General features: G+C 46.4%; 1 protein-coding gene across 1 annotated transcript in view; it reads left to right on the forward strand.

The window, feature by feature from the left end:
• PHKG2 (phosphorylase kinase catalytic subunit gamma 2) overlaps positions 1 to 19,269 on the forward strand; it is a 100,654-nt gene extending 81,385 nt beyond the window's left edge. The window contains exons 9-10 of the mRNA XM_078652852.1: positions 15,398 to 15,523; positions 17,458 to 19,269. Coding sequence (XP_078508978.1) covers positions 15,398 to 15,523; positions 17,458 to 17,769 — 438 coding nt within the window. The 3' untranslated portion in view covers positions 17,770 to 19,269. The remainder of the gene's footprint in view (positions 1 to 15,397; positions 15,524 to 17,457) is intronic.
• Positions 19,270 to 27,406: the final 8,137 nt, after the last annotated feature.

The following is a 27,406-nucleotide window of genomic DNA, read 5'->3' on the forward strand; positions in this document are numbered from 1 at the left end:
AAAGTTCCCCAAATTTTTTCCTTCTTTTTCAAAGCATTGGGACCTCTAAGTCTTGCTAGAGAGAGTTCCATAACATTAATTTCATTTATGAGACTCCACCATTCAATTACACTAGGAGGGTCTTTGAGATCCAAGATCTCGCTATGGCTAGCCTAGCACATGCATTCACTATAGTTAATAGATCCCTATGTTGGCTAGGGTTATCATGAAGATCGAGTAAAATCAATTGTGGCGATATCGGCGAAGTATTAATTAGTTTCTTCGACAAAACGTCAGTTAACCCATTCCAAAATATAGATAGCTTTGGGCATAAGACCAACATATGTTCAATACTTGCTGCTTCCGTATCACATTTCGGACACTTGGTACGATCATTGGTCTGATTGCCGCGTGTCCAACTAGATATTCTTTGTGGGGTGTAGTATAGCTGAGTGACTGTTCGATATAGCTGGAGCCTCAAGTTGGAAGAATGGACTACCCTATTTATTTGGCATAATGAGGCTGAAATCTGTTTAGGGTTGATGTTGACGCCTAATCTGGATGACCATTTAGCCGCTAGTTTCCCACTATCGTCCCTTTTATTTGCAATCAAATGGCCATAGCTTAAGCTGATAAGTGATTTAACTTTATCTGAGTAAAGACACGTTAGAAAGTCCGAATGTGATACTTCTACAACCTTCATCTTGCGGAGTAGAAAATCTCTGATTTGGATGTATTTAAAATACATATCGTCATTTACTTCAAAAATAAGTTTAAGTGTGTCGAACTCTAGAAAACCATTCGGGCCATAAAGGTCTCCCAGAGTGGTAATTCCATGCCTAGCCCATGTCTTCCCCAAACCATCTGAAAAAATACAAGGCAGCCCAGGATTACCCCACAGTCTAAGCTCAGCATTATAGTAAGAAATTTTTCCTAGAGTCATGATTTGATCCCAAATATTCTTAATGTGCCTAGCGCTCTTGAATTTGACTCTTTTGAAGTAATTGGGATCGTGTACACGAGATAAGAATTGATTGCAGTCAGATCCCAGCATTTAGTGGTGGTAAAATAGAGAACTCTCATTTTTCAGCAAGCTCCGTATACGTAGAAAAAAAGTGGCAAAATAATATAATCTAAAATCAGGAAACCTCAAGCCTCCCTTTTCGATTGGTAACTCCAATAATTTGATGGATCGTTGCGCTTTTTTATAGCCCCATACAAAGCTACTACAGATGCCTTCTAGTTTTTTAAAGAAAAGTTTGTCAATTTGCAAGGGGATTGATCTAAATAAATATAATAATTTGGGCAGAATCTTCATTTTAATTAAATTGATTCGCCCTACTAGACTGAGCGGTATCGTATGCCATTTTTTTAAGAGTAACATAATTTCCTTTAGCATAAAGTCATAATTCATAGTTATCACCTTTATCTATATTAGATGCCAACTTGATTCCAAGATAAGTCGCGCTTTGGCATAAACCCAAGATTGGTTCCAATGGTTTGTAGTTTGCAATAACTTGTGTCTTGCTTAAATTAAGTTTATAGCCGGACACGGCTCCAAAATTTCCAGCCTCTAGTATTATTGCCGGAATGGCTGTAACCAAGTCAGTAGTATATATCGCTATATCATCTGCGAAAGCAGTTATCTTCAAATTTTTACCACCATGTTGTACAGGTATAATATTATCCTGAGCTGTCAAAGCATTTAAGAAAGGCTCCAAAGATAGCGCAAAGAGTAGAGGGGACAGAGGGCAGCCTTGCCTAGTTCCCCTCTCTATCAAGAACGTAGCTGACTCTGTTCCCCCGTAACTAATCTTCGCCCGTGGTGAATCGTAAAGCGAGCAAACCCAGTCAAAATAGGGGCCGTTGATACCTATCTTCTTCAAAACCTCTCACGGATACTCCCACCCCACTCGGTCGAATGCTTTTTCGGCATCTAACAATACCATCCCGAGTGGGGTGTGAGTAATTGAGGCGACATCGAAGGCTGTGATTGCCAAGTTTACATGGGCGGTGGTATCCCTTCCTGTCACAAAACCGTGTTGTTGAGGATTAACTAAACATGGCATTATAAGAGCTAAACGTTTAGCCAAAACTTTGGCAACATTTTTTACGTCAGAGTTAATCAAAGAAATCGGCCTATAGGAGCCGCATTCTTCCGGGGGCTTGTTTTTCTTTAAAAAAATACTATTTTAGCAATTTTCCAGGACATGGGAGCCTTTCTAGACTCCGTTATAGAGTCCATCACTGTTTCTAAGGTAGGGAGTAGTTCTTGTGCACATAGTTTATACAGCTCTATAGGCAAGCTATCCTCTCCTGCCACTTTGCCAGAGGGCAGGGCGAGGGTTGCCACATTTATTTCAGAGATTGTTATTCTAGAATTGAGTTGCTGCACAGCTTCAGAGTCTAGAGATGTAGGTATGTCCTTCTCGAGATACTGAAGTTTTTTGGCTGTAGTAGGAGCGTTATCAGGGGTGTATAATTTACGATAGTATTTAGTAAATTGATCAAGAATCTGGTCTGTTTGTTCATAATTGCATAAATCCGGGCCTTTAATTTGTTTAATCTTAGTTCTGGCTTTCTTATCAGCGGCTTTGTATGCAAGTACTTTGCCTATTCTATCACCTCCTTCATACTGAGCCAGTTTGTATTTATGGATTTTAGCGCTGTACCCTTCTCTTAGTGACTTTTTAGTTTTAAATGTGTTTTATTGATTTTATCATTAAAAGTAACAGTAGACATCGTGACATGTTGCAAAGGCATTCGGCACATATTGCTGGCGGGACAGACTAGCATGTCTTCCCTGAGTAAGAGAAACAAGGCGAGGTGCATATGCCAAAAATGAAAAACGATATCACGGAGGCAGATGTGATGCAGTGCAAGAAGGCAAGACAATAAAATGAACAACCAAAACCCCTTGAACAACCCGGACCCTACCCCCCCACCCCCGCCCCAGCCAGTGTGCCATGCGTCAGAATAGAGTCTGTGAATTAGCCGATAAAGAGTAATGCGATTAGTCAGTGAGTCACCGAGAGTCATGTGTGGTATCAGTGAGGCGTAGAATCCGGAGATATTTAGGACACGTGATCTCATTGAATTCTTTGGACAAAAGGGACAACAATGGGGACCATGTTTTCTGAAATGCGGTAGTGGAGGTGTGAGTGTAGCGTGCATGCGTTCCATCCCCAGTGTGAACCAAAGTTTATGTAACCACCCTGTATGCGTGGGCTTGGTTGTCGAGCCCCACAGTGATAAGATGTGTTGCGTGGCAGCCTGCATGGCGATTCCCATTTGACGACCCGCAGCGATTTCAAAGGGAAAGTGAGTGCATTGGGGAGACCCAGTATGGCATATGCTGGAAATCGTGGGATTTCAGTGTCAAAGGAGGAGTCGATGTCGTTCAATACCGCCTCCCAGTAGCTTCGGATCTCCCGGCAGTCCCAAAGGAGATGGGTTAAAGTGCCACGTTCCCCACACTTTCTCCAACATTGCTCGCTACGCGATGGGTTTCCTTTGGGAAGCCGGGCTGGGGTGAGGTGCCAGTACATTGCCAACTTCACTGCGGTTTCCCTCGCCGCGGTGTTGCGTGTGGTGTGTGAGGCCCTGTAGTACACATCTCTCCATTCCCTAGAAGTCAGTGTCCTGCCCAGTTCAGCCTCCCAACGCCTCTGGCCCGGTGTTTTATCCGGTGTGTGTGGTGGTGTAAGCATCAAGTAAATATCTGAAATGAGGTGTTTATCTGTGTCTTTGGTAAGCAACCATTTCTCAAAGGGCGTCATTAGGCGGCCAACCTTGGCGGCGGTGGCCGGGTCAGTGAGCCAATGTCGGAGTTGGAAATATTGGAAAAGGTGAGGGTTCTCCAGGTCGTATCCTTGTGTGATGTCTGAGAGGGGAAGAAAGCCCTGTAGATCAAAAAGGTGACCGGCCGAGCGACACGCAGTGCCACGCCATTGTGTGAATGCGCTGGGGTCATTGCCCGGAGGGAATTCCGGGTTATCCAATATGGGGGTGAACGGGGAAGGGAATGTCGTCAAGCCTCTTTTTAGGGCGACCCTGTCCCAGACTTGCATAATGGTGCGGGTGATAGGTGATTTTAATAGGTATCGAGGGCGATGTTGCCGGGCGAGAAATGGAACCCTCCAGAGCGGTGTCTGAGCCATGGCTCTATCTTGGAAGAGCCACCTCTTTTCCGACTCCGGTCTGTGCCATTCTACCAAGTAACGAAGCTGAGACGCTTGGAAGTATTGTAGCAGATTGGGAACGCCTAGGCCTCCTTCGTCCATGCTTTTATACGCCAGTTGTTTCTGGAGACGCTCGCGTTTCCCGCCCCAAATGAATCGATGGAGAGCGTCCTGCAGCTCAATCAGGGCGCCAGCCGGGGGCATGACAGGGAGCGTTTGGAATAGATATAGGATACGTGGTAGAACAGACATTTTCACTGCCGCAACCCTCCCTAGTAGAGAGAGCGGTTGTTTCGACCAGCGTGTGAGGTCCTTCCGGATCTCAGCGGCAAGGGATTTGTAATTGGTCGTTACTGTCAACTCCGTGGATGAGGCAAGGGAGATCCCCAGATAAGGGACTAAAGTGGCAAGCGTAAGGCCGCTCCCTTGTGCCACGGCGTGGTCGTTAGAATGCGCATTTTTGCCCAGTGGTAACACCAGAGATTTCCCTCTATTAATTCTGAATCCCGAGACAGATCCAAATTAATCAAGCTCCTCCATAAAGGCAGGTATGGAGCGGGCAGTGCAGTCCAGGGCCGCTATTACATCGTCCGCATAGAGGTTTATCGTGTGGGGTTCGTGTCCAGAAGTAATACCTCTAATTTCCGGATTATCCCTGACCTTTTGTGCTAGGGGCTCTATATATAGGGCGAACGGGAGAGGGGACACCCCTGTCTCGTACCGCGCTGAATTTCGAATGGGTCAGAGCGTAGGCCGCCCAGCCGGACCCTGGCATGTGGGTGGTGATAACAGCATGCAATCCACGACATAAACCGGTCCCCCAGCCCGAAACGCCTCAGAACCCGTTGTAAATAGGTCCAATCTACGCGATCGAACGCCTTCTCAGCGTCGATGGCTAGCAGTGTGGAATCAGAGCCCTGAAAATGGGATTTGTCAATCAGATGGAGTATTCCTTTGGTGTTGTCACTACATTGTCTGTTGGGCACGAAACCTGATAGGTCAGGCTCCAGAATCCCGGGAAGACAGGGGCCAAGACGCGCGGCAAGAATGCCAGTAAAAAGTTTGAGGTCGAGGTTCAGTAAGGAAATAGGGCGGAAAGCAGAGCAGTGTGTGGGTTTTCTTACCCGGCTTAGGGAGGACCACCACCTCAGCGGCAAGCATGTCCGGGGGGATGGCGCCAGTACCTTCAAATGAGTTGAAGAGCCGGGTGAGCACCGGGGCTATCAGTCGGCTGAAGGTCTTGTAGAATCCCGCTGAAAACCCGTCTGGCCCCGGGGATTTGAGTGGGCGTAAACGGGATATGGCAGCCAGCACCTCGTCCAGGCGAATGGGAGCATCCAAGGCGTCTGCATTTGCTTTGGAGAGCTCGGTGATAGCCGCGGAATTTAAGTATGTGTCAATTACCTCAGGGGATGTACCCTCTGCCCCGTACAGTGAGGCATAGTAAGACCGGAATGCTTCCGCCACTTGAGTGTCGTCCGTGAGGACCGCTCCGGCATCATCAGTGAGGCCGGTGATTTTAGTGCGTAGGGTCTTAGCCCTCAGGGCACTGGCCAATAAGCGACCTGTCCTGTTACCTCCGACATAGTAGGTATGCCGAAGGCGGAGTGCCGCGAATTCGGCCCTGTCCGTGTCCAGACTAGCGAGTTGGGCTCTAGCTGCTTTCAGTTGCCTCCAAATGCGTGGAGCGCAAGTGCGACTGTGGACTCTTTCCAATTCTGCCACACGCGCCGTGAGTTCATCGTGTTTGGCCTTTCGGTCTTTGGCTTCCGCAGCTGCTATGGCAATTAGTTCGCCACGGGCGACGGATTTCAGAGCTCCCCAGAGAGCCGTCATGGAGATCCCTGGTGTGTCGTTAGTAGCTAAATAGTCAGTGATGCAATCTTTGATTCTTTTAGTGACCTCCTGTTGTTTCCTCTTGGGTCTCACGCAGGCGCCACGAGCCTCGGGGGCGAGGAGGCGCGCGGAGGTGGATAGTTCCACTGCATCGTGGTCGGAAACGGCCGCAGGAAGTATATTAACCTCCTCAAGGAGTTTGAGCAGCTCCGAGGAGCCCAGGAAATGGTCAAGCCTAGCGTACGTGTGGTGCACGTGTGAGTAAAAGGTGAATTGTGACGCAGTCGGGTGTGTAGACCTCCACAGATCCACCAGGTCCCTCTCCTTCAGCCACGCAAGTCCGGCCGCCGAGACCGCACCCGTATCTCCATATCGGTGTCCAGACCTGTCAGCATGTGTGTCCATAACGAGGTTAAAGCGAGCAAAAGTGAGTTAGAGGAGCGAAGCGCTTCCGAAGTGGCATTTCTCAGAAAAGCCTCCTGTCCCGTGTTCGGGGCATAGAGAGAACCAACTGTGAGGTGTGTGTTCCCTATGTGAAAAGTGTACGCTAATAAACGGCCTTTAAGTTCCCCTACTTTGTTCCCCACCTGTTTGGAAAGTAGGATCGCAACTCCGGCGTTTTTCGTGGGTAAGGAGGAAAAGAATTGCTGTGGAAAGGCGTGAGAGCGCATTCTATGCCAGTCTTTCTGTAATAGGTGAATTTCCTGCAGCAGACAAATATCGGCTTCGGAATTCTCTAAGTAAGAGATGATCGCTCTCCTCTTAATGGGGTTGTTCAACCCTTTTACATTAAGGGTCAGTACCTTCACTGTGGTGTCACACATGGCCAGATGAACCTGTGTTATGGCTTAGAGACAGTGTGGATTGCATACAGTGCTGCGATGTAACAGCACGTGAGTAATAACCTCCCTGGTGACATTGTAGAGCCTTCCTGACCCCCCGGGGGGCAGCACTAGACATGAAACTCGACTGGGGTGTGAACAACTCGGCCAATAGATCATCAACAGCGCAGCCGTGGCACACTGGTTCCCGCCCTGGATCCCCCCCGCAGCCCCCCAACCTCCCCAACAACAAACCCATCAAACTTTACTCTAAATGTCAGATTCCATTGTACCAAGTCAGAGTAGCTCTCCCTCCCCACCCACCTTCCCCCCTCCCAACCCCAAAAACAAAAGGAAGTATAGTCCCAGTCCTGTTAGTCCGCACAGGGCTGCGGTAATGTTTCTCGTGTGGGTCATCTCCGATGGCGGCCCCTACGGCCCCCCGCCCGACCCCCCCCCCACCGCTTGCGCCAATATATGTGTTATAGTCAATCTCCCAAGCAAAGAAAGTACCTGTCATTCAGAGGGAGAAGTTTCTTTGGCCACCACCGCCACTGCGGTAGCGCGCTCCTGCGTGATGAGAGGCGTCTGGTTTTAGGCGGTATGATGGGGATCGCTTGTAGCTCACTGTGTGCCATCCACCCCTGGACGACTCCTGGGACGCTCTTGGCGTAGGTGCCTCATCTTCCTGATCAAGTCCCAACAGTGTACAGGTGTCCTTAAGCGACCGCATCTGATGTAGCCGCCCATTCCATTTGAATATGAGTCGAAACGGATGCCCCCAAGAGTAGGGGATCTCGCTTTGTCGCAGGAAGTCCGTCGCCCTCTTAAATTCCTTGCGTTTTTACAGAGTGATAGCGGAGAGGTCTTGATACAGGGCTATGGGATGACCTCGGTATTGAAGAGGTTGAGCTCGCCGGGCTTCTCGGAGAATCCGTTCCTTTAACTGAAAATCGGGTAAGAAGGCCAAGATGGCCGGCGGTGGGGCCGAGGCTCGCCGCGGCAATCCAACTCTGTGCGCCCTGTCGATGCGAATGGTGAATTCCGCCGACTCCCCCAAGATGTTCCAGAAGAGGGCTTGCAGGTATTCGGTGATATCGGTCCCCTCTTCTTTCTGAGGGACTCCACGGACCCGTATGTTGTTACGGCGGGAACGATTTTCAAGGTCCTCCGCGTGGGCCTGGAGGTCCAGCTGTTGGTCCGTAAGCCGTAGGACTTCTTGCTGGAGCTGTTCAATTTCGTTGCTTTTAGTATGATCAGCTTCCTCAACAGCAGCCACCCGCTCACCGAGGCCATCTACATCATGTCTGAGTTCTCGGACTTTGCCAGCCACCTCCTGTTTTAAAGATTTGAAGTCCTCTCGCAGTGAGTTCAATAATGTCTCTAGAAAGGATCTGGTGATGGGTATCTGGTCATCTGCCAGTTGTGGCGGTGGCTTCGTGATCACCGGGGAGGGTGGGTCTTTGTTGGGCTTAGGCTGGGATTTGGCCATTAGTTCAGGGAGCGTTTGGGTCCCTTTCTTCCCCCTCTGGCCCGCCATGTTGTGTGTGGTCCCAAGAGCAGGCAGGGGGCGGGTGTCTGGCCTTGTGACAGGGGCAGGGGGCTGGTAGCGCTATGAGTAGAAGCGATTCAATGCAGCGCAGATCAGCACCCCACCCACTACATCCAGGGTGCAGGCAGCCGGCGTGGCCAAACGTCTCTCCGCTATCTAAAAATGCCGCGAGTCGGCCCCGGTCACCCCACAGTGTGGCAGGGGCTTACGAATTGCTAGTTCTGGTGGCCCTGCGGCAGTGTGCCTGGTCCGGCCCGCCTTCACAGTCAGTCCCACACCGGGGGCTCGAATGCGCCCCCTGAGTCCAACCCAGCGCCCACTTTCACTCTCCTCACCTGAGCGGTCTTGGAGGCAGGTGTTGATCTCTGCTAGGGCTCTGGCCCCCTAGCACTGCTCTGCGTTCTGTGCAGTGGGTCCCGGGCCTGCAGGGCTACAGGCCACCTCAGCGCCAGGGGTCTCGCTGGTCCGTTCAGGCACTCTCCGGGCCGAAGTCCCGTTGAGGGGGGGGCCCGGTACGCTTCCCGCCACCGGCAGGGTCCGCTCCCCCGCCGCGAGGGCGCTCCGGTCAGCCCCGTCAGAGCCCGCGAGCAAGGCCCGAAGCCGGGGCCTCAATTTTCGCGGTCTCCGGCCGGGCTCCCCCGCACGCCGACCGGGCCGCCCGGGCAACGATCTGTGGTAGATGCTGGATCTTCCGCAGGGGGCTCCGCACAGCGGGCTCCGGACTCCACACTCCTTCCTTTGGGTCCGCCGTCGGGTCCGCCAAGTCCTGCGAGCAAGGCCCGAAGCCGGGGCCTCAATTTTCGCGGTCACCGGCCGGGCTCTCCCGCACGCCGGCCGGGCCGCCCGGCAACGATCCGCGGCAGACGCTGGATCCTCCGCAGGGGGCTCTGCACAGCGGGCTCCGCACTTCACACTCCTTCCTTTGGATCCGCTGTCGGGTCCGCCAAGTCAGCACTTAAGAATCCTGATACCGGGGCGCCGAGGCGGTTAGAGCTCCGACACAGCCGCCAGTACGGGTCGCAGACGGACGTCGCCACAGGAGCGGGACCTTCACGGGGGCACCTCGGTCAATGGTTCGTATCTGCTGGATGGCACCTCTCCCAGCACTCTCCCTCGCTATGTAGGGGAGATGTGTGCGATAATCGCGGCGTTTAGGCGGGATCGGGCAGGGAAACTCGGAGACCTGCGTTCGATCACGCCGCCATCTTGGACACACCCCCCCTTAGTGACTTTTTAATAGAAGATTGTAGTTTAAACAACTCCATTCTTAGTTGTTCAATGTTTGGTGTTTTTTGAGCGGCAGCTTCTGCTAATTGCTGCTCAACCCGCAAGATATTAGAGATAGTTAGCTTAGTTTCTCGGCGACTTTCAGCGTTTTTCCTGAAGATATATTGTTGGGTGAAGCCCCTAATACTGCACTTACAAGCATCCCAGACTGTGTTTATCGAAGCCGTATTGGTGTTTACATTTATATATTCCTTAATATGTTCCTTTAAAAGTAAAACAAATTGAGAGTCGCTAAACAAGTGCTTTGGAAATGTGAAAAGTCGTGCAACCGGGCTTTGCTCAGTAATTTTAAGTTCCATAAGTATCGGATTATGATCCGAGGTAACCCTCGGGCATAGTTCTATCGTACAATTTTCTATTATATGATCAGAAGCCCACACCATATCACTTCTAGAGCAAGATCGGTGAGGCGCAGAATAATAAGTGAAGCCAGCTAGTTTGGGGTGTTTTGAGCGCCAGGTGTCTTTCAAGTTATGAATTCTACCCAACTCCATAATAGCAGCCCTCACCTTATGCATCCTCTTAGCACTGCCTGTACCGGTAGTGTCGATTTTAATATCCATAGCACAATTGAAATCTCCCATTACCAAGACTTCGCCATCCCAGTCCAATAGCTCAGTGTTTAACTGCTCGTACATTTTCGGGTCATCAATATTGGGCCCATATACCAGACACAGGACAAATTTCTTGGTTTCCAATTGAATTTGCGCAACCGCCCATCTTCCCCGTGCGTCAGAAGCCGTTTTGATAATTTCCATGACTAAGCTTTTCTGTTTGAGTATAGCAACCCCACGGATCGAAGCTCCTAAAGACGAGCTAACAACCAAGTCATAGCCCGTTTGGGACAGTAGCTTTCTGTCTTGGTAGCTAATGTGTGTTTCAGACATAAGTGCTAGATGGGGTTTATACATAACCATTTCCTCCTGTACCAATTTTCTTTTCTGTTTGTTATTGAGACCAGCAACATTCCAAACTAAAAATCTAATTTTTGACATTTTCTATAGTCATGCAATTGTCTATCCTCTGTGCACACAATTTTATTGATACAAACAAATATGATTTACGATTATCTAAGCAATCTTGCCTTCCTGCAATAATAGATTTTCTCCCTTTTTTTACCCTAACCCAAGTCAAAGCTCCTCCCACCCCTCCTCCATTCCCTTGCCCTCCCTTCCACTCTCCTAAATCCCTCCCCCCTGTACCTACCCGGAAGCATCCCCCTATCTTCTGCTGACGCTTGTGGGGCAGCCAGCCAGAGAGGATTCCCTAGGAACCCCAACCCTCTGTATTGCTCTCATACAGAAAGACAGATGACCCAAGACTATAGAACAAGATTCAGAAGAGAAGGAAATTGCCCTAATCAATTGTAAACCCATATAGCACCAATAGCAGGTTAGCAACATAGCAAGTTAGGCTAATGTATCTTATTTTCCCCCCTCTCCTTCTATCCCATTATTTTCTTGATTAAGATTTTAAATCCATTTTCGAAAGAAAGTGCTCCGCCTCTTTAACATCATAAAAAAAATAACTATGGCCGGACATACTAACTTTGAGGCGGGCCGGTTCCTGTAAATAAACCGTTGCCCCGTGAGACTTAATGGGGTCAATCAATTTACGTAGGCCCCATCTTTTATCCATAGTTACTTTGCTGAGATCAGATTTTACAAAGAAAGTTAAATTGTCAATTGTCACTGGAGTTCTTGGTCTGGCTTTCATTGAAACTGCTTGTCTAAGCAAGTAATTGCCAAAATAGATTAGAAAGGGCCGTGGGTATTTACTCTCCTGGGTTCTGGGGATGATGGGGAGTCTATGTACTCGCTGAAGCTGAGAGTCCCAGTCCCAGTCGGATAGATCCGAGAATGCCCTTTGTAATGTTTTTACCATATACCTCCTTGCATCAGCTCCCTCAGATCCTTCAGGTATCCCAAAGAGTCGCAGATTCTGCCGCCTCTGCCGGTTTTCCAAATCTTCAACTTTGCTCTGCAGAGCTCCTATTTCTTCATTGTGTCGATCCGATGAAGCCGTAGTAGTAGCAAGGGTTTCGTCCACTTCGACAACTCTTTGCTGTATTTCCTCAATTTCTTTTGTTACGCCACTCAGCTTGTTAGGGACTTCCTGAAGGGAGCTGTGAATTTTAGTGTTATCCTCCCGTAGTTGTCGGAAATTGTCTTGTACCTCTTGGCGAGGATCCATTAGTGTTTTTAAAATTAAGTCCAAAGATGAGGCATTGACATTAGCAGCATTAGCAGAGGCAGAAGCCAGTGGAGGGGAGATAGTAGATGTTAGCGCTGAGCCGCTATGAGGGGAAGTAAATACAAGAGGTGTGTCTTTCCGAATACTCCCGATACTCCCAATAGTATCAATATTGCCGTCAAGAGTGTTACCAGTAGATGCTATATTCATAGGAACAGGAGCAGAGAGGTCAGTTGTAGGAGGCAGCGACAAGGGCAGAGATTCTGAGTCTGTATTAGATGGGGCAATGCTCTCGAGCGGAATAGCCTGCAGGTTTTTTAAGTTATTTTTTTTTTAAGGCTTTCACCTGCAGTAGAATTATCTGCTGGTAAGGTCGGTGACAGTTTTTTTGTTTCTCTTTTTTGAGCTTGAAACAATTTGCTCAGCGGGCTCTGATCTGTAGGCAGTTTCCCTCCAGCGATGGTTGGTATTAATGTGTTTAATAAGGCTGCAGGGATCATATTTCTCCCCCCTTTCTTAGTTTTATTTTTTGCCTTTCCCCTTTTTTGAGGGCTGAGGATCTGTTAGCCTTTAATGGCACAGAGCTATGGTCTATGTCCTCGCGTATGTCTTCTCCCCCCTGGTATCACCTCCTTCAACTAGCTCCTCATATTCCGCATCGTCAGAATTAACCTTCAAGAACATCTCATTATCGGTGCCATCATTTCCATCAGCACCATCAAAAAGATTATCTTTTCTTTCATCAATTGTAGTCAGATCTAAACCCGGTAAGGACTGAGGAGATTGAACAGGAGATTGAACAGGCTGTAGGCCAGGTTTAGTAGTAGCATCTGTAATATGGGCCTCCACCACCGTATTCTCGTTATGTTCTGCCTTACTCAGCTTGTCCGCCTTGTACGTAGCACTCCTACCCACCAAGTCTGACATCACTTTACCTTCTTTGACTAAATTATCAATAGATTTATCAGATTTATTGGCGGATATTCCTGCTACTTCGATTTTGTCTTTTCCTTTGTCCTTGTCCTTGTCTTTGTCCTTGTCTTTTTCTTTGTCTTTGTTTTTAGTAGCTGCTGTAATAGAGCTAGTTTTGATGAGTGTATCTGGATAAAGTTGAATAGCTTGTTGCTTATCAGGTTGCCTATCTGTGTGGCGGGGCATCCTTGCTACCACTGCTGGTGAAATCGGTTTAAAAATTGGTGAATTCCCCTCGTCCACTCCATTTTTCATGGGAGTGCCTTTAGTTAATTTGCTCTTGACGTTTTTGGGTGCCATCAGCGCAATATGCCTGTTTTTCCCTAATAGCGTAGTTAATAAAGTTGATAGCGTTGTTGTTTGAGTCAATGATTGCTGTACTATACTGCCGTAACAGCGTCAAAGGACAATAGCTCGGTATGCCTTCTCCCCACAACGCCCAAACAAGCAAGATTGGGCAAGCCTTGAACCTCGTAACCGATTCCTAGCTCCGGCACAGTCACTTTAGTATTACCGGCAGCTCAGGCTAAACACCTCAGGCACAGCAAGCAAAGCACCTCGGAGAATCAGAAACCCCCCCTCCGTGCTTTACCTGGTGAAGTTGATCAATTGAGGCAGTCTCTCTAATTCGGCATCTCGACTCTCTAAGCCAGTGCTTATCGGCTTCGAGTCAATGGAAGAGTGTCTGCCTCCGCCTCTGACACCCTTGCCTGCGTGGGTGCTCCAAGCGCTTGCTGGCTTGCCGACTCCTCCTCTCAGCAGTCTGTCTCAGCGGCCGCCGACTTTCTCTCAGCCCTCCAAAGCGCGCTTCCAATCTCGAGCCCGAGCCCAAGCAGAGCAACGAGTATCGAGCTCCAGAGACCAAAGCCACAGCCAACGGCAAGGTACGGAAAGTAAGCAAGCTCCCGCTTGCCGCTCCGGTAACTTTGTAGCTTTACAGTTCCTGGCGGTTGGTAATGTTAGACATCGATGTGAAAAAAAACATTTTGTAGTGCTAACGAGGCACCTCTCGGCGCTTTTGAAGTTCGTTATTTTTCCTCCCTCAGCAACCAAAACTTCCAGACTTCGGAAATCAGGCCATAAATATCACAGGAGCATACTCGGCATTTCAATCGTTTAAGAGCTCGAGGGTCGAGGGTTCACAGCGGGAACATCCTCTCCGTGGCGTCGTCACACCGCCATCTTGCTTCCAGACCAGTGATTGTGAGTGTACTTCAAAGGAGGGAATCAGTATATCGCACTTCAAAGAAGGGAAACAGAATAACTAAACAATTTGTGTGTATCCACTGTCTGATTGCTGAATGTTCAGCTTTGTCCTACCAGACATCTGTCTCGGAGTTTGTTAGGGGTACAGGCACTACCTAATACTGTTTTTTAGTGTTAGATGTGGAAGGTCACTAGTGTTACCATAGTACACTCCTATCACACACACACACCCTGCGCTCTGAGCCCACATTTATGTGGCTGAAGACTTCGACAGGTTGAAAATGCCAAATGTGGCTAGGGTTAACCCTGGGATCCTTTACCCCATTGGTTAGGGCATCCCCAGGGGTCATTCCATCCACAAGCTTGTGCCTGGCATATAGCCGGCATCTCTAGGCATTCACTGTAGAACAATCTCGGACCCGAGGAAGATTGGATAACATCAGCTGCTGTCTGAGACCTGAGAAGAATCTAGAAGACTGGTCCTTTTCTCCCTTTTGCAGCCAAGAGAAGAAAATGAACCCCAGGGGTCAAAAGGCTGACCTATTATAGCTACAATATGCCTTTTCTTGCAACTACACAGCTGACCAGTGGTAATTGGACCCAGAATAGACCCTGCTGTGTCCTCTGCCAGATAGGATTCTCTAAGTGCCTCTCCTGAGGTCTTGGGGGACATTGGAAATGTACTCCTGTGGTGGATTGGGACTTAGGGACTAAAGTTAGAAGGTACCCTCCTAAACTGGATGAACTTGGTTAGTGTATCCGGCCCTTGCTCCGTCAGTCAGCATGAAGATGCACCTGAATCCTGTTCTACCAAAACCATTTACTATCATTGGCAATTATGCTTCTTGGTGCTGTCTCTACAGAAAACTTTAAAACCTTCATATCTCCGGTTCTCCTTAATAAATGGTATTTTGGTGTAATTTTGTTTATTAAATGGTACTTTATTTTTCTAATTTGTTTTGAGATTGTTATTGTTTTGCATTTTGACTTTATTACTGGTTTATAGTACTGCTTAAATGCTTTATACATTGCCTTTTAAGTTAAGTCCCTGAGCCCAGTAGCTACAAAGGGGTTGAGCTTAGGTTAATTAGTGGCATTGAGGGTTCACCCTGACCAGGGTTGTACTTATTACTTGAGATACATACTTACCCTCCTCAATTAATTACCCAGTTTCTAACACTTACCCTTTTCCTGTGCCTCTCTGATTACACAATTTTCCAACTCTTCTACCCTTTCGTCTCTTTCGCCCTTATCAATCACTCCATCTCCATTACATATCTATGCTCGCTATTCATTACCTGCCCTCCTCTCTGCCTTCTTCCCTTTTCTCTCTTGTCTCCTCTTCTCTCAATCTCTTGTCTCTCTCCTAGATCTCGCGCCTCCTGGTGGTGGACCCTGATGAGCGCCTGACAGCAGACCAGGCTCTGCAGCACTCCTTCTTCCAGAGCTATGAACGGGAAGAGGTGCGGCACTTCAGTCCCTACCGCAAGTTCCGGGTGAGTGTAGAGTTACGGTGCATCCTTGACATCACCTTTATTTGATCACTGTTCACAGCACTACGTTGTTACTTCTGCCTGAGCCTCATCACTGCCGCCTGCACTGGCTATAACCTATTCCCACCCGTCCCAACTAGAGTGCCTCTGCATTCCTTGATATAAATGAGTGTTCTTAACCTCCTTCATAAGACCCCCCCCCCCACTCCCATCTAAACAGGAGCAGTCTTTCACTCCACCTTCCAGGGGCTTCCTTGTGCCAAGGCACCCCTACTCCTTTTAGCACTGGAGCACTCGTTCTCTTCCCTCTTCCCCAACCAGGGAGCTCTGCTTCTCACTAATCTACTGCCGAGCCATACCACTCTATTTACAACCAGAAGGCTTAGACCCTTTTTTTTGGGGGGGTGGGCAAACTAATGCGTTCTTCCAATCTGCCCCAACAGGAGATCTTTTCCCGTTCACCCAAGAGCATTTCCCGTTTTCCCATCCCGTACACTCCTCTTTCCCCCTTGCCAGATACAACACAATTGCCTTTATCCCACCATGGTATTGTTCCCCCCTCCCCTCATAATCCCCTCTGCTCAATGACCACTGTGTATCCTACCACTGTCTAGTCGCATAACTGCCCAGTGACAGTGCTATCCACTTCTCCCATTCTCTGGTCACCTGACTCAAATAACTCTTATTTCCTTTTAAAGCTAGCACACAAATGTAAAAGTGTTACAGTGTCTAGTAGTTGCTAAGTATTTGCTACAGTGTCAAACAGCTTTTCGCCATTGGGTGTTGGGGCCGGTGGGGCCAGTCCTATATCTTTGTAGCCAAGACCAATATTCCCGATTACCACATTGGGGCACCCATTTGGTATGGTGCACAAGAAGTGATGTTAGGCAGTGGCATATTTGGCTCAGAAGAAAATCTGGCCGAGAGTACATAGTAGCGTGACCCAACCCAGGACTAGTTGAAGTAACCGTGTCTGTTGCTTATGATTGTAAGTTAATACCCCTATTGTCACTTTTTCTCCCTTGATCTTTTCTCTTTCTCTGCTGGACCTTAAGATAGAGCAGAGAATCGCTGGTGGGTAGTAACTTCCTGAGCTGCTCAGCCTTGTATCACAGCTACTTCATGGTTGTTTGTAGGAGGAGAGAGGCTTCTAAAGTGGCTTTCTAGTTAGAGTCGCAAATGCTGAGAGTAGTGTGAGAGCTACCAGGATGGTAGGGAGACCTGTTGTGTAATCATCTATAGTATGAGACATTACACCTGTTCTCTGACAGTTTCCTCTAGAGAGTGACCTTCCCATCATACACGTGGGTAGCTTGCACTGTAGGTCCTTTCTACTTTAAATATTACTCCTCCTGGTTATTTTTTTAAAATGTTTTAAGCTTGTCGTTGTATAGGGGTAGAGTGTGGTGCCCTCTGGTATTTCTTTGCGTGTGAGTTTGTATTTTACTCCCTAATCAGCCATTGCGGTCCAGGTTATTGTACCAGTTAGATGTCGGTGGTGATCTATTTGGAATATATTGTCTACCTACCAGTTGACTTTTGCTTTGGGGCTTTGTGTGTTACATTCTGATCACTTCAAGCAGCAGACCCGGGAGAGAATGCATCTAATCTTACCCTGCGCTTTTTGAAACGTCTAGAAGTTGTCCGGATAGCACTAACAGCATCTTTCTTGGATTCATCACTTACAGCTAGGATAAGGACTGTATTCTCTTTTGTCATTTTACAGAAATTTTCAATCTGTCCTTCCTCTTCCTTCTCTGGTCTCCTGGATCACACAACTCTACCTTGTTTTCTCTTCCCTGTTTCACCGCTGTCTCTAGGCTCATATTTTTTATCTCCACCATTGCGGTCTCTCTTCCTCCTCTGAATGACTGGTTCCAATGGCTCGTTTTCCACGTTCCAGGTTTCTTTAATTCTCCATTCCTCTCTCTCTGTAGGTTGCTATTTGGACAGTTCTTGCCTCCATCCGCATTTACTCCAACTACCGGAAGGTGCGCCCGCTGACCAAGGAGATCTTGATGAGAGAGCCATATGCTATAAAGGGGGTGCGCAAACTGATTGATGCCTGTGCCTTCCGCATTTATGGCCACTGGGTGAAGAAGGGAGAACAGCAGAACAGAGCTGCGCTGTTCCAGAACGTTCCTCAGGCTATCCTGTTGACACTGGCTGCGGAGGACGACGAGGAGAGAGGGCTCTTTGCCACATTTGAGGACCAGGAGAGATCAGCTGGGGATATATTGGTGTACTAGGAAAGGTTGTGGAACCATTGCCCCACGTGGACTGAAGGCATGCTGGGATGAAAGAGTACTGTATATTATCGTATATCTGCCTGTTTCCTGCTACTTCCACCCACCATCCCTTCTTCTGGCACACGTTTCTCAACTAACTTAAGCTTTCCCTTTCTGAATTGTGAATCCCTACCTTACCCTTACGTGCTCTCATGTCTGTTCCCGCTCTCCTTTATTTTTATTTCCATTTTCCTGTGTCATCCAACTTTCCTCTATTGTGATTGTTTTCCTGTTGACTGCTTTAGCTGCATTAACACACAGTCTGATAAAAGGGCAGTGTCCACTTTAGGGCCCAAGACATTGTGGATTCAGATATATATTGGTGATTCAGGTGTGAAAGTACCTCGATTCTCGTGGCCCTAGACAAGCCCAGTTTGTTAAGGAACTTCCACCTAGAAGCCACTAAATTTAAAGCTAACGTCACACAGGGCCTATAACTCTAGGCATCTGCACCAAATTCCTAGAATTAGACATGGCTTGTGGAGATCTAATATTGATTCCGAGAGCATATATGACTCTGTGCCTATTAATCAGTCCCAAGAAATAGACGGGAAGTGGCACTCAGTCTCCTAGGTTTAATAGAGCGCGAACCCATGGCTCGGGAAATCCCAGAGTACCCAAGCTAAAGCATGGAACATTTAAGTCCACGAAATAATGACATGTATACCCCCTACACCTGTAGGGGAGTCCTAACCCTAAAAGGCAAATTACCCAAGGTAAGTTGAACAGGAGAGATGGATGCAAACGTCTCAGATTGGGAAACGCAGTGGCTGAGAACGAAAAACCAGATGATTCACACTTTCCATGAGATGTGAGGGAGAACACATGGTCCAAGGATTTTATGTCAAATAATGAGCTGCTTAACATCTAATGGATTCACAGCCCCTCTAGGAGAATCCTGATAGTCCTCAGCACGAAGTCTATAAGGAACACGACACTTAAAGGGCCTGGGTCTTTACCCACAATCCCCCAGAAGGTTCATGATTCAAGATGAGCTGAAGGAGTAAAATACAGGGAACATGAGATGTAGCACGCTCATCACATTGAGGAAATTAGAGATTTCCTCAAGCATCCAAGAACCCCAACCCATACCGCAGCAAAAACCAGGTAACTGAGCTAGAGTTCCAAGAACCTTCCAAAAGCCCAGTATTAAACTGAGGAAGCACCTACCTCATCATGATGGATCTTTCTCAAGACTCGCTGCTGGGGACAGTTGTCATACCAGTTGTCCACAGAGCCACAAATCTCATGCAGCTTTGGGTGAAGGATGCAACCTGGTCATGTTATTTGTGTTATTGGGTGCACAGTTTCTTTACTCCAGGCTGTCCTTCAGTGGGATTCTTGATTCCAGACGTTAGGGATTTAGGGGTTCACCAGTTTATATTTTTTGTTTACATTGTGTCGTGCACTGATAATGGTGAGAACTGGCATACATTCTAATAAAGGTTTGATTTGCTTGTCTTTTCGTCTTTGGTTCTCCCTCAAGCATGGTTAAATCAAACTGGGGCAATGCAGAGAAGCTCCCACACATCATAAAACATATTTATTGGGATTTAAACCTCGCAAACTGGTCTAAGAAGCAACAGAGTGTTGTACCTGATAATGACAGTGATTTGTCAAAAAATAACGAGGAAAGAGGTTGGATTTCTTATTGGTGATGCATAAGTTGCTCACTGAAGAGGTGAGTTTATTCTTCTGGATAGTGTTGGTGTATGTCTGAAGAAACTTGCTTCCAGTTTTATTTTTTAATATTTTTTTATTTCTCGTATTTCTTGATTTCCAGTCTGCTGCTTTCTTTGATTCTTTTGATTTTCTGGGGTTTCTTGAAATGCACTTACAGTCTTGGAGGGCGGCATGTTGTAATTGGTACACAATCAAAAAAGCGAAATAGACATGAGCGTCCATCCAGAATTAATGAACTTATACCCTTATTCTAATTGGTGGATTTCATTAAAATGAAAGGCAAACCCTCACCAACCAACCTAGGTGGCATCCATCATCAGATTTGTCTCACCCATCTGACATTCTTAGAGGGACAGGTGGTCTTCCTCCCTAGTGTTGTCTAGGGAGTAATTAGGGGTAAGATGTATGTATCTTTGTTTAGATTGGGATCCAACACGAGGTTACAAATCCATGTAGATAATCAAAAGGAATAATTCTTGTCAGATTTTAGGGTGAATTTGGAAACCAAGTGAACGCAGAGCGGTAAAGGGGATCATAAATCCTGCATCCCACTGGTTGACATGCTCCATCTGTTTTAATGGAATATGACTCGTTACAACGCGTGTCATTACATCGCGTGCCATTACAACACAGTCATTACATTGACCGCGTTGTTACCATGCCAACCATTACTACGCAAGTCATTACATTGACTTGCGCTCTGACATTAGAAATTTATAATTTACTATTCCAACTCCAGCCTACGTAACAGTAGGGAAGATGTTGGAATAGTAAACTATACTATTCATAATGTTAGCACGCCATCTACTGGAAGTCGATGTAGTGACTTGCGTAGTTATGGCATTGCGAGGTAACAATGCGGTCGTGGTAACGACTGCGTTGTAATGGCATCGCGTTGTGATGCCTGCGTTGTAAAGGTCGTTTCCCGTTTTAATGGCCCCTTGTGGGATCCACAGGGTTCTTCAGGACCTGTGTCTTGGTGTAGAATATACCCTGCTATGTCCATATGTTCTGGCGCAGTAATATTTAGTACCTACACATTTATGCACAACATTAATACTAATGTCAAAAGGTTGAGTCTTCATTGTTTGAAAACTGTTTTAAACATATGTGACACTATGAGCAGTTCTCTAAATGGGCCGATACTGTCCATTACTGCGTACTGGCACTTTTTTTTATTTTGAGAGTAAGAACCTGCACTTCTCAAGAAAAATGGCTACTTTTAATTGGTAAGTACCCTCACTTCTCAGAAACAAGCACGTACTCTGGTACAGAGTACAGGCACTTCTATTTTCCAATTTGAAGTGCTGACTATGAGACGCATAGAAAGTGTAGTTCACGTACATGGGGAGTCCGAATAGTTCACTTGGCGCTATTGTGCCTGAGGTTTTTGTGCTCCATAGACAAACATGAACTGTTACCGCAAAAACATGCAGTACGGAGAATAACCTAAATAAACACCTCATTTAGTGATCATCAAGTGGAACATTGTCTCAGGCGTACTTGTTATTGGTATTACCCTACTCACACTATATATAGGGTCCCAGAAAAGGAGGCACATTGGGAGGCTTCTGTGGTCCCACACTTTAAAGGTTGAAGAGGCATACGGGTGGGTTACAGTACAGTGATGAATTTCAGATGGATCTGTGGCTCTGAAAACCTTAGCCAAAGTGAGGATAAAGGTCGAGACGTGCATCGGCAAGAAAGTATCTGACCAGAATATCTATTGGCTGTGCAGCCTCCTGATATTGTTTTTATGAAGTTAAGGTTCTGTGCAGGCCGTGCCGAAAGTTACGAGTGTCATGTGCATGTGACTTTAGACGGAGAGCATTATGATATCACACGTCCGCCATTTGTTAGTAACTAACCATGGAGACCAGATGTGATGGGACTCATGTAAATGTCCAGGGTAGAGGAATGCGGTGGAGACTCAAGTTCATTCTCAGCAATAGCGCTGTCTCATAAGATTGTTTACCTCAAATTAGGACGTTGTCAATATTCTGTGTCATTAGATAGCAAGTTATGTCATGTATGTTTAAATGTAGATTCCCTGAGAATAAAGAGAATGTGGTAGATCTAGGAAAACTGGTAGCAATGATCAAAAAGGTGGTTGTGGTGTCTTTATAACCATAGACATTGTATCCTAGTTACAGGTGGTATGGTTCTGGAATGGAATGGAATTGGAGTGGGGAGCGAAGGTGGCAGTTGGAGAAGGACTATATGAAGAAGGACGCTGTCTTGCTTGCTCCAATAAAGGGTACTTATAATTACGTACCCGTGTGAAGCGGTTCATTCTACTATTTGGCAAAAAGCGATGCAAAGGAAATCTATGTGTGAAAGCTCTCTAGTTCCTGAAAGTGGAGAAGTGTATTGGAGCCAGCAAAGGCGTATCCTCTGTTGGGGGATGATGGTCTCGGAGCTGTACAGAAGGAATGGGACGTGCCAAGTGATGCGGGATGTCTCAAGTGCTGAGCAGGAATATTACAGCTTAAAAACAAATTAGGGAACAATTGATTGTGGAGGGGTTGGAGCAATAATAATATTTTGAATGTGGAGTGTAAGAAAGTTTGGGAAATCATGGAAGAATTATCTATTGGTGATAATGGGTATGTTTTAAAAGGAGACTGATTGATGCCTCCGATTGTTCTCAGATCTAGTATTCTAGAGCGAAGCCATGAGGGACACCTAGGCATCATCAAAGTAAAAAGAGTGAAATCTTTCTATTGGTGACCTGAAGTGGATCTTGACGTGGAAAGATTTGTGAAGAATTGTCAAATTTGTGTAAATTCAGGTAAAACACAGAGTTTACTTACACCACCCTTAGGGGATCGTAAGAGGTCTGAAGGCCCTTGGGAAGAACTCATTGTGGACATTTTAGGACCTATCTTAGATAACTGGAGGGGTTTCCAAATATGTCATGGTCCTTGTAAATAATTCTTCTAAATGGCCTGAATTTGAAGTATCGGAGACAGTTGATGCTAATGTTTTAGTATATTCTGTGTTTATCCTGTCTGAATATTTAACGACGTCTAACCAGGAAAAGAGTAGCTGTACTCATACCCGAAAGAGTATGTCGGAACATATCGTAAAGTACTGCTGGGTGCTTTTTTATGTGGAACGGAAGGAAGAACTGGTTAAGAATATCATATTAGCTAATGTATAATGGAGTTGGTCCGAAGTCTAAAGTGCAAGATAAATTAATTGACACAGTAAGATCACACTTACAGACTCTGTGAATGAAGTGTGCGACATGTTAAATGTGCATCTGGTTGCTATATGTTAATGTCTCCTACGCCAAGCCGCAGTTCATGACTTATTAGGAGATCAAATCAAAATGGAACTAACAGGATACCCATGTGTCCCCAAGGTATCCGGTCATTTAGCCTGTGGATGTGGGTTTCTCTATGATGACCCATCTAAAATCATTCTTGCTATGTTTGAGTTCCCAAAAAAAGGACAATCATTCTGGTGGTGTTCAGTTAACATTTTATATTATTTGTATGTTCCCTAATATGCATGCAGATTTTTCTGGATGTCATGTCTGTTGTGGAGACCTCATGGGCACGTAATCATGGAAATCACGTCTTTGTTGTAATTCGTGTATGCTCTAATAAGCAGTGATCCCTGCTGTTGGTACCCAGGTCATAGGTTTTGTGACTGACGTGAAGGGGCATGCGCTACACCTTCCACAGGGATAATGTCTTGTTACAGGCTGGATACCCGATAATGTGGTGGCTGCATTAGTCCTGTTTTGTGAATATGGTACAGATATGGACTAGTTGGTCCTTAATGTTAAGTCCAATTTTTATTGGAAAAAGGGGGGGCTGTCAATTGTTTCCATTGGTATTCAGAATGTTCCAATGTATCAACTGAATCTTTTTGATCTGATTTGAGGCAATATCGAGAGTCGTAACACAAATTAGTTTCTAGTTCTTTGGTTTGGGTAAGTCTCAAGTAGGGCTTTGCCACAGTTGGTATGTTCTCCTTTTGGGTAGTTGTGGTTGAACAGTTTTCATAGAAATTCAGAAGATTGTTCATTGTACCTAGATGTATTCACACAGTTACGCCTAATAAGTAAGAATTGTCCTGAAGCCAAATTCCTACAGAGGCTGTGGGTGATGACCATTAAATCTTATTAGCCCGTTTCTGTCTGTGGGTTTGTAATAGCCCTCTGTTTTGAAAACAACATTCTTTGCAGTGATTTTTAGGCCTAGCAGCATTAGATCAGTGTGACTAAGAGCATGTGTAAACCTAAGTAAGGAATCTTTCATGTTGATTCACTTGATGAACTCCAGGGCCTAAGATTCAGTTCCTGTTCAGAAAATTAGTATGTCATCTATGTAATGGTGCCACAGTTTTAAGGATGTTTTATGAGGATTATTACAGTTGATGAAATTCTTCTTTAACTTGTGTAGGTACAGAAATACTACACTGATGGGAAAGGTGCTCCCCATGGAAGTACCCTGAACCTGATAGTATATCGTACCCTCCTGTTCTTTGTTAAGGCCAGCCTGGCGGATTCCAACACAAAGTGTTTCGAAGTATATATAATTGCACTTAATTTCTGTTAAGATAGACTATCACCTGTTGAGTCTGCTTCTGTGGGATACTGGTGTAGAGTGACTCCATATCAAGGCTGATCAGAATATCCATGCAGGTATTTAAGATTGCATCCCGTAGGAGTATGAGGACATCTTTGGTGTCTTTAAGGAATGAAGGCACTATACTGACTATTGAGCCAATCCCCGGCACAATGGGTCTGCCTGGAAGTCTTTGTTTTTTATACATTTTAAGATAATGTGTAAAAATACGGAAAGCAGATTTTTGGCAGTGTTGGCTATCCACCTCTAGATTCAGATTACTAAGTAGAGAATCTAAGGATTCCTGTTCAACCTTGTCTTTGAAAATTGTGAAAGACTAGTTTTTTTTACATGGGCATAGTTTCAACCTCGGAAATCACTACTTGTTCAAAGGTTTGGATTTCCACAGGATGAGAATGTATAGGAGAATTAAAGGTAGAATTGTATTGTTCAGACCAGTATTAACAGGTGTAGTGTCAAGTTCCCGCTTGTTGAAAAAGAGCTTTTAGGCAAAGTTTGCAGAAGAAGTCCGCTAGTTCATATCGGAGACTAAACATATCCAGCAGTGGGGTAGGTACAAAGCCCTATGACTGGATAGGTTTATTCCTTGTTCCCACTTGCTTAATATAGTGCGTAGCAATGGTATTATCCATTTGAATCATGATGTTCCTCAATGTTAATGATCGAATGATTGCATTGAAGGCCTTATGTAGCACTTACAGTTCTAGAAAATTGATGTGGTAAGTCTTCTCTTTTTGTGTCCAAACACCTTGAATTGTCAGATAGTTTAAATGGGCTCCCAATCATGATAATGTTACTGCGATTGGTCATGGAATCTTCTTTTGGAAATTGATGCCTTTCAAGAGATTTTTCCTGTTGCTCCACAAAGTTACTAATTGTGAGACGGGTATTGTTATTTGGAGACATTCCTTCCTAACTGCCCCTCTTCTGGGTCCATTGGTCCTCCAGACACTGTTGTAGAGGTTTCATGAATAGACTGGCATTCTTTGTATATGCAGGATTCCATGGATCCTAGGAGTGATGCAACCTGATGATCCGATGGTTTAGGAGTGCTTTTTAGATGTTGGAATTACTCTAGAATAGATGACTCAGTCTCCTACAGACACGCACTTAATCTTTTTTTTCTGCCCAATTTGGCCAAGTATGACTCACTGGGCAGGCTTTCATATTGATTTGTCTATTTTATTCTGTAAGCCTAGCTTTTTGTTGGCAGATTTGACGTCGTTTGGAAATTCTGTTCTGCTCTTATTTGAGTACTGCCTTTATAAGCCAGTCATGTAGATATGAGTAAACAAATATTCTTTTTCTTAGATTGGCTGCGACAACTGCCAGACATTTTTAGAAGGTTCGATGAGCTGACTTTAGCCTTGATCGGTAGGGCAGTGTACTGGTAATAAACTTCACCCACTATGAAGAGGTTTATTGAAATTATATAACACCACCAATCTTTCCTTTTTTATAAATTTGGTGTAGGGTCGGCAGCCTGAATTTTTCCGAAGATGAATATGTTTACCAACTGTATTTCTAGAATCTGTCTCAAGTGTTGTCATTGACCCTTCATTAAAGCTAGAAGCATCTTGAGTACACTCCTTTGTTTTGTTGACTTGATGGGCATTTTTTACTGCTTGCTTTGATAAAAGTATGCATAACACCTTTTGTGATGCTGTCTGTTGACGACTTATTGAAGGCGTTGGTGGATTAGGCAGTTAAATTGCCTTGAAGCGTATTGAATATCCCCTTAATATGATGCTTATGACCCATTTGTCTGTGATGATCAGCATCCACTCTTCTAGGTAAGGCCTCACTGCTCCCTCTGCAGGAGTGGGTAACTGCAGGGTGGGTGCTAGAGCCTAATTGTCGATTTCCAGAGCAATATCTTACTCTGGAGTGACATTTTTGGCATGGTGACTTTGGGTTTTTGCTACATCTTGTGGTACTGCTGTCTTTGACCCTGCTTTTGATGTTGTTGAGACTGGTACGACCATCTCATGGATTGAATCCTCTGGTGCAAGTATCTCCTCTCTTTGGGGGCGTATTATTGTTTGAATAATGTTTGTTATTCTGGGCTAACTGCATTTAAAGTCTCCGCTTTCTTCCTCATCCATAACAGCTTTTCTTCAGTATGTTGTCCAAAGAGTTGATTCTGAAATGGACAGATAGGCTACTTTCTGTTGCACGTCTGGCTTCTGAGATTCTAATCAAAGCCATGAAAACCTCCTCTAAGTGATACCATGGCTGTATCCTATAGCAGCTAATTCTGCAGAGTTCACGGGGCACTTAGTCTGTCCAAAATTCCAACTGCGGACTTATAGATCTGCACCTCACACTAGTTTCATAAGTAACTAGTCCTGCGCACTAATTCTCCAGCACCAGCCGTTGTGTGGTGCCTCTGTGTTCCAGATCTTGAAAAGTTGAATTAAGTGGGGGTGCGCTGGAGAACGAGGATGCTGATATACAAACTCGTCGTAAGGGTTATCGTGTATGATCTGAAAGAAACACGTTAGTTAGATTCCTTACCTTAGAATTTCCCCAGGCGTCGGGCTGGATCTGGAAAGATTTTTCGCCAGCAGTACCCCTGCGCGTCGGTAGGCGTCGTCTCCGGCTCCGGGTCCGTCGTCTGCTTCGTGATCGCAGGGTTGACGTCGTCGGAGTACTTAGACGCCGCCCTCGTGCGCTGACGTCCGTTCTTCTTTTTTCAACGCCAGCAAGCGCAGATCCTGGAAGAGCGTACCCTTAGTCATTTTTTGACTAACTTTTTGGACATTTTGTCTACCTTTTTCGAGTCGACTTCGTCTCCTGGTGCCGGTAGGGATGCCTGGGTTCAAGCCGTGTGACGCCTGTCACCAACTGATGTCGGTTACCGACCCCCACCATCTGTGTCTCCACTGTCTTAGGGCCGACCACGATGACAAGTCATGCCCCGACTGCCAGGCCTTGACGTCGAAAGCTAGGTGGGAGCGGTCCCGCAAGCTACTAGAGATCCTGCAGTCTGCTCCGCGCCACTCGAGGTACCGGTCGTGGAGCCGCAGTCCTCACTGCTCGTCGGGTTCCAAGTCCTCGCACTCAGGTAAGTCGAGACCTGGCAAAAAGAAGTCACAGAAGCGACATCGCTCTTCTGACTCCCCTCGTCGGTCGTGCGACTCGGCCAACGGTTCGGGTGTCAACTCCTGCGCGGCTCCGCCGGAGCCGCAGTAGTCTCATCCAGCCCCGCACCCTCCGGTCCCTGGGCTTTATGCAACTCCCCGGCGAGATTCGAGACTTCCTCGTGGCCATGAGGACTCTCTTCCCGCCGTCGAGGCCTGCAGGGGCACCTC

Source organism: Lissotriton helveticus, chromosome 7 (genome assembly GCF_964261635.1).
Source record: "Lissotriton helveticus chromosome 7, aLisHel1.1, whole genome shotgun sequence".
NCBI classification, from domain to species: Eukaryota; Metazoa; Chordata; class Amphibia; order Caudata; family Salamandridae; genus Lissotriton; species Lissotriton helveticus.